An 11902-nucleotide genomic window follows, 5' to 3' on the forward strand; every position below is an offset into this window, starting at 1 on the left:
GCTCATTCATCCATGTGCATCCTCCCGCAGGACATTAGCAATGACGTTCTCTCTCCAAGGAAAATCTCATGTTTTGGATACAAATCTGAGAGATCTGGAGTGAGACCTGCACAGGCGCACACATGCGCACGCACTCGTAATCCTCCCTGCACCCATTACCATTTCTCCTCTGCCTCAGCATTTCCACTGCCTTTCATCACTGCTCTTTTGTCTGTAAAACGATAGCGGATCCTTTTTGCGAACTGCCCACAGAAAATACCTAACCCTTTGTCTCCCCCCTGTGCTCCTGTCCTTTTCTCCTCCTCGTCTGTTTGTTCTGCTGATTTATGGTGGAATTGAAGTCAGGGGCCGGCAGATAAATGGATAGAGGAGTCATTTTGTGATGGAGGAGAGGGAAGGGATATGAAGGGATAGGTTTGGACGCTGCGTCCCTGAGCCATTAGCGGCTATAATGAGACAAGTGAATGGCTGTCACTCAGCCTAATTGGTCACCTTGATTAGGAAGTCTGCTCATGCACGGTTTTCATTGGTATTATAAGTGGCCATCATGGTCGTCAGGCAGGCTGAACAAGAGAAATGCAAAGCTCCTGTCTGCTAAATAAAAAGAAATCTGACTGTATTCATCTTACAAATGAAAAGTTGAATGCATAAGCAACGAAAAACACCCATGCTCAAGCCAATATACTCAAGGACTTTGCTGCTACAGCTTTTTAAAGCATTTCCGTGGTATTTCATGCCTTTATTTATAGCCTAAAGTACAGAGATGACAGGAAACGAGAAGAGAGAAATAGGAAATGACATGCAGCAAAGGTCCCCAGCTGGACACAAACTGAGAACTTTGCAGTTGCAGCCTTAACCCCCGAGGCCACGAAGGTTCTCTGCCGCTACAGATTTACTTGGTTTTGTATGACCTATAAGCAGTGGCTAATGTTAACAAACTGTAGATAGAACAAGACTGGACATCCTTTTCCCTTTGTCCTTTCATGTTCAATAAAGAAGGGAAAAAAATTTAAACAAGAAGGGAACACATGGTACCTCAGCAGGACATGTGTTTTTTGTTTCCTGCCTGTGGTCACAGTTCCCTCGCACTCAGTCAGGTGTATTTAAAAGAACTTAACAAATTTAGTATTGCGCTCCCATAACACTGTAAGAGTATGGTCAGTTTAAAAAGACATGATCAAAATATATCTTAATTTTTTTCCCCACACATTCTTCTTCCTTGTCAAAATCTGGTGCCTTTATTATGTAGCCCGACTGCTGACCTTTTGGTGTGTTAAGCTAGTAGAAGCTAACGTAGCCTCCAGAGAGTTTTGATGACTGAGTGCCGATTTAGGGAGCCAGCATATGACTGGGGTCCATAGAGGAAAACCCACGAAACTGTCGTAGGATTTGAGATTGGTCTCTTAACGGCGTTTAACATTAAATTCCTTGAGCACCGAATTCATTTGTGTGCAGATAAGGCGTATCACTTAAGATCACCTAACTCAATTTCCCTCCAGGGATCAATTAAGTACATCTGATTCTAATCTGTTCCCTAAGGTCTGACAAAGTAGGCCTAAGAGCTGAAACCTGAAACATCCTCCTCAACCATACGTCATCTTTCCGTGGTTACTTTTCCATCTCATTTCCACCTGAAACTGCTGAGTTGTCCGCCAAAACGTAGAACTAGCACTGAGGACAGAACGAAACTGCCATTTCTAACCTGGTGGACGCTTGTTAGGGGGAACAGTTTGATGCTGTAGCTGAATAGTGTATTAAAAGTGAAAGGAAACAATTAAAATATAATACATGCATTTCATGTCAAGGTCGGGGACAATACAGAATGTTTCTGTGGGCCGCTATTGGCCCACGGGGCGCACTTTGAAACCCCCTGTAGCCCCAAGCAGAGATGAGGACTGGGAGGTCAGGTAACCTCACTTCTTGCTCCACACCCCCAGATGGTTTTTCATTTTCACACCCGCAATCCTCAGCCCCAACTTCAGTGACATCACCTGAGACATTTTATTGGACTTTCACGCGGCTCCCTCTGAATTATTATTTCACATAATAAAGTAATGCTTCCCAAGACCTTTAAACAGACTTTGAGCTGTAAAACTGGTTCAGTTTCCCTTTAAAGTCAATGGACACGTAGGGAAATCAAATGTGCCATTATCCTGTAATTGCCACAGTGGTTGGTGCTCATCAGAAGTTACAGTCTCACTTTAAAGGTCAGATATGTCTACTAATATAGTACTTGATGTAGTTAACTGTCACCAAGAAGGAGAGTCTGTATCAGAAAAAGGCCAAACAGCCACATATGATAGACTCATAAGCTCTTTTTCTTTTTAGTGAGGCTGATTTGTGCAGTCATAAATTAATGCTGATTTCAGAAGTGTCTCTCTCTAACAAGGAAGTGAAACTACTCCTGACGGTACTTGTTCGTCATTTAAAATAAAACAACGCTCCCTTTCACAAGGGCTTGTTAGTAATACATATTGCAGATAAGAAGACGCCAAGGGGAAGTGAAGTGGTTTCACATTTATGATCTGGTGCACAAAATCAAAACATTTCTGCAGAAATCCTACAGACTAACTACCAGGGGACACTGCACTCGGTTGATTTTTTTTGTAGAGAAGTTTTGATAGAAAATATACAACAAAAAAATGTGTTTTTTTAAATATTTTGTCCAATCATATTCACTTACCAGGTCTCTGTTTGTTTTCTCCATTACAGAGTGTCCAGTAAGATGAGTGGCAGCAACATGGAGCTGGACCGCTGCAGCCAACAAGGGTCAGTAGAGAGCCCTACTTCTTCTCTACGGGGCCTGGGCAGCGTCAGTCTACCCACCGCCTCCACTGACAACCTGACTGCCGACACTGGTAAGAACTACTCACGCTCATATTTTGACCAGGTTTAAGAAGATTTATTTAAATATCTGAGTGGTTCGGGGTCATTTGGTCCAATGGAAACATGCACAGATACAGTAAAGCAAATAAACCAAAGAAATTACACTTTATTTAGCAAGTTAGGTATTTTTTCCAAAGCGTTTACAAACATGTGGATGCCTCAGTTGGCTGCATGTTGCTGTTCAGATCCTGTTTCATTATATTTAACTACAACCACAATTCCTAAAAAGCTGGGACGCTGTGCAAAAACTTTTCAACCCTATAGTCAACTCAATACAGTAAAGAAAAGATATTAAATGTTCAAACTGATAATGAGTGATAATGCAGAATGCTCCAAATGTTCCAAGAAGGTTAAGACAGGAAGTTTACAAAACTCCACAAACATTTGGGAACTGAGGACACTAATTGTTGCCATTTCTCCTTCTTGCTTAATATACAACTTCAAGTGCTCAACAGTCTGAGGTCTCTTGTTTTTGTATTTTATATTTAATAATGCACCACATATTTTCAGTGTAGACAGGTCTGGTCTGGAGGCAGGCCAGTCTAGTAGCCACACTCTTTTACTACAAAGCCACACTGTTGTGTCTTGGCATTGTCTTGCTGAAATAAGCAGGGACATCTCTGAAGAAGACGTTGTCTGGATGGCAGCCCATGCTGCTCCAAAGTCGAAAAGTATTTTCTAATCATTGCATTCTGTTTTTATTGTAGCTTCACACAGCGTGTCAACTATTTATGAATTGGGGTTGTTCAAAGATGAACTTTGTCCAGAGTGAAAATGTGCAACAACAGTGAAAAGAGGAAAGGGAGTACTGCACAGTTTTACAGCAGCAATCTGTCAGCTTATCTCCTCTCTTCCTCTTTCTTCAAGTGCACGTCGACAGTTTGTTTTGACTGAGAGCTCATTTTCATGACAAGGCTTCTACATTCATCAAACTTGAGATGTGGCTCAGAATGAGTGGCATGTGTCCATGGTTAAGGAATTATTGTCATCCTTCGCATATCGACTTTAAACCTCCGTGGCGCTCAGACGCTTGTAATTGCTGTAACTTCCTGGCCAATGTTGTTTGAAGAGATAATTATGGACTTTGATAACGAGGGAAAAAGGGCTTGGCTACATCCTACAGAGTACTTTTTTCTTTACGGTCTTCCCCCCTCTGTGAAAGCAGTTATTGAAGACTGCACCACACAATTATCTCAGTATCTGTCTCCTCTGGTGTAATGTCAAGCTCCAGCTTTAAGTCTTTAATTGACAAATGGATCATAATTGGATGGAAGATGTTTTGAGTGTCAGCTTGAACCCTGGATTGTGGAAATTTCCAGCTCTTTTGAGGAAACGAGGTATGTGTTTGAACTAAGGCTGAGCAGTAGGCAGTGACAGAAGGACTGTAGTAAATAAATCACGTTCACAGCTGTCACACAGGAATATGTGAGTCCAGGAAATAGGAAATTAACGTACAGAGAACCAAAAGATGTGTTGCATAAATCCAGTTAAAAGGTGTTTGTGTCTATCTGACACCTGATACCTGTTATTTTCTACTGAAGGAATAGTTTGTGAAATATGTTTAATCATTTTCTTAGGTGGGAAGATCAAGACCACTTTCTCATTTGTCTGTTCAGTATGAAGCTACAGCCCACAGGCAGGTAGCTTAGGTTAGCATAAAGTCTGGAAAAAGGCAGTCTTGTTAAACCAGACTGTCAGAGATCTTGCCGCCTACCAAACATCATGGGATTTTTAAATGCAAGGTAGTCGCTTGAACAGTGGCAAGAACGGTTTCTAACAAACCTGTGCCCCTTAATTATTTTTTCAAAGACATGCCAGAAACATCAGAAACAATGCTCTGTCCACATTCTCCTCAGTAGTTAGCACGCAGTGTCCCCACCCCTACACAAAGGGCCACCCTGAAGACTTTGGATTGGCGCTGTGATGGAGGTTTTTTTTTTTAAAAACACTAATTGTTTCCACCCAGTTTTAGCAATGAAAGCTGGGAGATTGTGCTGAAGCTCACTATATATATTACATATCATTTGATTAAGCTGTACAAAACAATGGTAGTATTAAGAAGGTAACAAATACCTTTGGACAGTGCCAGACTAGCTGTTTCCTTCTGTCTGTCTGTCCATGCCTTTATGTTATGCTATGATACTGTATCCAGCTGCTGGTTGTAGCTTCAAATTTGGTATACAGACTCATAAGTGGTATCAGTCATCTAACGAAATAGTGTTTGTGTCAGACAAGGTTTGTTGTTTTTGTGTTCTTGTCAACTTTTCTGGGAATGCATTGTAAAGTTCTGGACCGGCAACTAGGTTATTGTTGTCTCAGTAGACCGCAAATAACCAACACAACATTGAGTGAGTGCAAAATTGACACAACAGACAAATATTGGCCACTGCCGTCGATGACTGTCATCTTATTTGCAGATGGGCCGATGGCAGTCAACAACGCAAATATTGGCCTATACCAATGTTTGACCAATAACACAGTTTTTGTTTCTTTTAGTACAATTGTTTTGTAACACTTACAACAAAAATTTTGTTCCTTATGTAATAAGTACTCAACTGAGACCTTGATCATACCATAACTCTTATTTTCATTGTCAGTCATCAACTGGCACATTTCCTGATGTGATTTTTTTTTTCTCTTTTTTTAATCAGGCTCTCGGGATGCTTCACGGATGTCTTGTTCCTCTCCATTTACCAGAAGTCCAGCGGCCTCAGCTCCAGGCTCTCCTCACCCGCCCTCTTTCAACAACTTAACTAACCAGCCACCTCCACTCCCGGAGAAAAAATTGGTCAACCGCACCGTGTCGGCTCCTGATAGCTCAAACGGAAAACCGTTCGTCCGAGCCTACCCACGCCTCCCCTTCACTGGCTCGGAGACCAACGTGTGTCGACCCGCTGATGTTAACTCCCGGTCCAGTTTACCGTCCAGCCCTGTTGACCCGCGACCCATTTTCTCTTCTAATGAGTCTCTGGAGCGCTGCCATGCCCTACTAGGACGATCCTCAAGGTCCCGGACGCTGGATGAACCACTGAAGACTCATGGGCGACTGGGTGTCCACTGCAGAAGCAGCGTCACCTGCTCCTCTTCCCCCCAGCTCAGTGCGCCCTTCTCAGGCTCAGAACCTGGTCTGGCACCAAATCTGGGCTCCAGCCTGCAACTGCAGACCCTCCTGAGTAACATAGACAGCAGGGAGGGAGTTTACTCAAAACTGGGAGGGCTGTACGCCGAGTCTCTGCGGCGCTTGGCTCTAAAATGTGAGGATCACTTCACTCGTTCCCAGAAGAACCCACTAAGGTTTGAGGAGAGCAACTGGTCTCTGTTCAGGCTGACCTCTAACAAGCCGAGCTGCAACGCTGGAGATGCTGTGTACTACTCTGCAGCCTGTGCCTCAGACCCCAGCAACTCCTACGCTGTAAAGGTAAGAAATACTCATACTCTACATAGCAGGGCCTAATTTGACAAGTATTTTATATGGTGAATTTGTTAAATATGTATATATATATCTCCTTGGATGCAGCCAAACAAACTAATTTTGTTCAAATTAAAATATTGGTCAAAAACAATAGTTAATAGTGTTCCACACAACAGCAGGGTTATCTTGCTGAGAGTTGGAGTTGAGCAGTTGCCTGCAGCTCTTCATCTAACAGCCAACTGTGGCTGCTCCTGCTCGTACCAATACTCCCTGCAATATTTTAACCTGACTGATTGACGCAAAAAAAAAAAAACTTTTGTAGACATATTAGTGACAAATACATTAACACTAAACGCCACAATGTCATTTCTACACTTCTAATTTGAAGCAGCAGCAATGAGAAATGTTAATTTTGAATTAGAAGTGACATAATACAGCTCTGTTACAGTGTTAGGAGAGTAAACCGTAAACAGTGAGGATTATATCAGTAGCTGAGTTTACACTGACTGTAATTCCACAAATAATCAGAATAACTGCATTAGAATGAATTTTCAGTTGGGTTGAGAGGGGTGGTGTAAACCTTTGACAGTCCAATCATTAGAAAAATAATAGCTATGTAAACGCTTCTTCTGAAAATTATATTCTTATTTATGCTTTGGGGCATATAAACACATGTTTTATGGGATCACTTATTTAGCGTCCATGTAAACAGCTATGTTGGAATTTCTAATCAGAATGATTTCAACTGGATTGAGGAAATATTGTCCACGTAAACAAAGCCACTGCAATCAAATTAAAACCAGATAACCCCCATGCATCATTTCCTGCAAATTCCCTGCACGTAGGTACTTAATTGGAATTCCATGCATGACTGGCGGACCCCGCCACTAACAAGGAAAACTAATGTATAAAGAGGTAATTATGTAAATGTAAATACACTGGATGGCAATTACTAAAAAAAATGCATACTATAAATAGTACTGAAAACAGGATATAACTTCATGAAAATCTTAAGGATTATAACTTTAATTCTCACGAGAAACAGAATTATGTCCATATTTTTGCATCATCATCACTTCCTACGTTTTAAATCCTGAATTAATTTTTACAGGGATTAAGTTGTCTTTTGGGGTTGCTGCTATTTGAACCTTATCATTTCATGGATGGCCTTGACATTGAACACAGGGTACAGGAGACAGTAAGTAAAGTATTGTAAACAAGAGTTGGTTCTGTGTTTGGCTGTTGGCTGCTGAAAAGGAGGCATGTTTTTCTAACATACAGATAGTGTTTTTTCCTCTACTCAGAGGATGTTGTCAAGAGAGCAGCTCGCAGCTCACTCTTTATTGCTGTTTTAAGGAATAATTTGCACAGTGGGTGTTGTAAACTGATCTCTTAAGCAGGGATTTGACAGTTTGAGGATAGAAGGAGGAGATTAAAAGAGGGCGGTGGTCTTTGTTTGTTCTTAGACTACAGATGGGATGGCCCTGCCGCAGCACAAACCCTTCAGGGCATGTAGTGTAAACAGCCAGGAAGCAGGGTGTGGATTCAGTCTCGCTGACCTTTGTCTCAAAGTCATTAGTGCTGTACAAAGCAGCGGCTGTTTGTACAGTATGTGTTGTGCCACGCCGTGGGTGCCCACAGTCTTGCTTAATATCTCTCTAGGCCCAATTAATCTTTGCATTCCAGGCAGGATTTACGGTCTGACAAACCCCTGTTGTCAAGGCCACACACAAAAACACACACACGCACAACCCAACACACACCATGTAGTATGAGATCATCAGCACAGTAACTTTATGGACTGATATTCAGACGTAGTACTGAACCCTGTGCAAGTAGATTTTGGTCCCGTTAATCACAAAGAAGAGATTATATTTGTAAATCTGATCCCAACACATAATAAGAACATACTGAAATTTTATCCGCGACTAGCGATTATTTTCAATGTTGATTAATCTGTTGATTATTTTTTTTTAATCAATTAGGTGTTTGGTCCATAAAATGGTGGAAAATACAACAACAAAGAATTCAAAGACCAAAGAATTTTGGTTTTCTTGAAAGAATTACTCAAACCAATTAATCTATTATTAAAATAATTGGGGATAAATTTAATAACTGATTAATCATTGCAGCTCTATGAGAGACATTTATATGTTTGTTTCAGAATTCTGATGTGGGATTTTATTCAGAGAAGTTGGTCATTATCTTGCAACCTGTGGGAAAATTCAGACACTGAGGGATTGTAGTGGCTAACTTAAACACAAGTTCAGTCCTGGCATCAACTGGCCTTGTAATAGCTTACAAACACTTCCTAAAAAAGCTTTCAGTTGAGGATTAGCTTTAAATCTGCATCAGAGACATTGGTTTCACTTGAATGAGAGCAGGGACTGAATTGGCGCTGACCTTGAAACCTCACTAACAAGAATTCCTTTCTTATGTTTCTTGGCTCCACTCCCTTCCCGTCTCTCTGTCCGGAATTCTTCTCCCCCCTCCCTCGATCCCTTTCTTCTCCTTCCCTTCATCCTGTCCTCCCCTCTGTCCTTTGTGTTTGTACCTCTCCAGATCTGCAAGAGTCCATCCATGGAAGCCAAACAGGGCCATCTCTATGGTCTGTCGGTGCAGCAGAGCATGCCTCCCCACTTCAACCTCCAGCAGGACTGTGGACACTTTCTCGCTTGCGTCCCGCAGAGCATGCTGCCTTCTGACGAGGTCTCCTTGCCCACCACGCCTGCCTCGTCGTTGCCTCAGCCCTCCACCACGTCCGCGTCTAACCAGCAGACGGACCGCGAGCGAGTGGTGGTCATCACCTCTGAGATCCCGCAGCAGACGGCAGCTGACTTCGTTCGGGAGTGGGAGGCGTTCCATAAGACTCAGCCGGAGGTCTACGAGCGCCGCGTATGTTTCCTCCTACTGCAGCTCTGCAATGGCCTGGAGCACTTGAAGGAGCATGGGGTCACACACCGCGACCTCTGCCTCGAGAACCTGCTGCTGGTGCCTCATCACCGCAGGCCCTCCCAGTCCCCCCAGCAGACCAACACTGACAGCAGTAACAGTCCCAGTGGTGCAGACACTCAGCGTCACCTTCCGCGGCTCCTCATCAGCAACTTTGCTAAATCCAAGCGTCGCTCCTCAGAGGACGCTGCCTCGACCACTGTTGATCCTCGCATCAAACGTGACCACGCCAGATTGGCGCCTGAGATCGTCTCAGCGGCCCAGTACCGTAAGTTTGATGAGTTCCAGACAGGCATCTTGATCTATGAACTCCTCCACCAGCCCAACCCATTTGAGGTGAGTCCAGCTCTGAGGGAACAGGACTACCGCTGTGAGGACTTACCTCAGATCCCCTCCGTCTCGCTTTACTCCGCCGGCCTCCAGAGGCTCGCCCAGCTGCTGCTCCAGCCCGACCCCATCAAACGCATCCACATCCAGGAGGCCAAGCGCATACTGCAGAGCTTGCTGTGGGGCCCCAGGAGGGACCTGATGGAGCAGCAGTGGGAGAGACATGGACAGGGTGGAGGCTTTGTCGGCGGAGCCAGACACGAGGGCCTCCTCAACTGGCTGGACGTGAAACGGGCCCTGCTGATGATGAAGTTCGCCGAGCGCTCGCTAGAGCCTGAGAGGAACGCGGAGCTGGAGGACTGGTTGTGCTGTCAGTACTTTTCCTCGGCTCACCCTCTGTCTCTCTGCCACACTGCTGAACTGCTCTACTCGCTAAAGTGACAGCTCACCTTAGGGTTAAAGAGAGAGTTTGGATTATTTGAGGTGGGGCTGTATGAGGCACTTACTGATACTTGGTGTATTAGCTACAGTGGATGCCGGCCAGCACTACCCCAGTGAGGAGGAGCAGAGAGGAGTACCAGCATGGAAGCTAAACAATGCACAGCTGTAGGCAGGGTCAGCAACAGAAGGTATTTAAGCCACTTACAAAATGTTAACCGCAAACCAAACAAATCAGTATCAGTGTATGTGAGCACTATATTCTGCCAGACAGCCTTTTCTGACCAAAAAAAAGACATTATATAAACCAAATATCACTCTGTTCAAACCAACCAAACTCCATAGGAAGATTTGTTACTTTAACCGAACAGTTTACCTTACAGCACATGGGAGTTGCTGGTCCATCACTGCCTGTATCAGTTAGTTAACTTGTGTTATTATTTGACTTTGGTGAATCCAAAGCAACCTTTTACAACACTGACAACAATTACACAAGCAAACTAACAGATCGAGGCAGCGGTAGATCAGCATATCCTCTGTTCGGTCAGGAAAAATTAATGATTTCTCCTATGGGGTTTGGTTGGTTTTGAGAGAGCGATACTTAGTTCATGTAATGGCGAATTCCTATCAGCAAATGTCTGATGGCAAAGTAAAGTTGTGTAAATATTCTAAAATCTACCTTACATTCTACTTTTTTAAGTAGCTAAAATACCTTTCTCCAGTTTCTCTGAACTGCAGGGCTGTAGCAAATACACACTGACTATCGGTTAGTACTTCATAAAACCCCACTACAAATAATTCAGACTATCCCTTTTAAAAATGTGTGTGAGTGGAGCCGAAGTATCGTGTGAATGTGTGTGTATGAGAAAGACCAATAAAGTTAATGTCTAGACACTATGGATGGGTCCAGACAGTGTGATCCTCTGGAGATACTGTGAACCTACCCACCTGTTTGCGCTACTGCTGCATGCACGCGAGCCACGCATCAACCTAGCCGTCCACTGTCAGTATCCTGCAACAGACTGTCAACCCTAGAAAAGAAGAAACCTGTGAAAATTCAGCTGTTTTTAGATGTTCTTGTAACAGTCACAGACATGCAGAAAAAAAAAAAAATCACTAAAACGTTCACTCACAGACTAGAATCACTTTGTGCCAGTGATGCTGATAAATTCATTGGTTAAAAAAAAAAGGAAGAATATTCATGATCCTATAATACACTTACCAAAGTTCCATGTTTGACACTGTATTGTGTGTATTTATTAAATATCAATTAAGACGTTTTACCCACTGAAAACAGGCTAATAATTCTGGCAGCCAGCTTTGCAAAGTAATGTCGTGTCTACGTAAATGTGCAGCTAACCTTTCATTTGACTGATATCTTAATCAAAGTATGAGGTCACGAGCAGACTTACACTGTTGCACCTTTTTCTGTCATGTTTATCCGTGGGCACATAGTGCTGTACTGTATACTGTGTAAACAACACAAATTCAACTTTTCTTTAACCAAACAAAGTCGCAGAGTGATGCCACCATATTCACATGGTGGTCATTTTCCTCTGACATCACGCTCAGGAAAAGGTCAAATGCTCGTATCAAAAGGATGATGTCGTACTGCTCTGTACCACGTTGCATAAATGTAGAAAATCTGACAAATAATTACTGTGTCACAACTTGCTGATTAAATTAGCAACTGAAAAGACATGGATAGTCAAAATTTGGAGGGACATCAGGCCAAACTTCAGGCTAAAACAATGTTAGCATTAACCTCTTTTTAGTTAACATGTTTGAATACACTTCAAATAAGAAATATGATAAGAAAGCAAATAATAAATTGATTTTTCTGTTGATACCTACTGGTTAATGCTAACATTAGCTGTTGTCTAACAG

At 42.9% G+C, this 11902-nt stretch overlaps 1 protein-coding gene across 1 annotated transcript in view; it reads left to right on the forward strand.

Moving 5' to 3' along the window:
* prag1 (PEAK1 related, kinase-activating pseudokinase 1) overlaps positions 1-10907 on the forward strand; it is a 28021-nt gene extending 17114 nt beyond the window's left edge. Inside the window, exons 4-6 of the mRNA XM_084745632.1 lie at positions 2713-2858; positions 5538-6304; positions 8861-10907. Of these exons, the coding sequence (XP_084601758.1) occupies positions 2713-2858; positions 5538-6304; positions 8861-10018 (2071 nt within the window). The 3' untranslated portion in view covers positions 10019-10907. The remainder of the gene's footprint in view (positions 1-2712; positions 2859-5537; positions 6305-8860) is intronic.
* Positions 10908-11902: the final 995 nt, after the last annotated feature.

This window comes from Lutjanus erythropterus, chromosome 20, assembly GCF_056507025.1.
Source record: "Lutjanus erythropterus isolate fLutEry1 chromosome 20, fLutEry1.hap2, whole genome shotgun sequence".
Classification (NCBI taxonomy): domain Eukaryota; kingdom Metazoa; phylum Chordata; class Actinopteri; order Lutjaniformes; family Lutjanidae; genus Lutjanus; species Lutjanus erythropterus.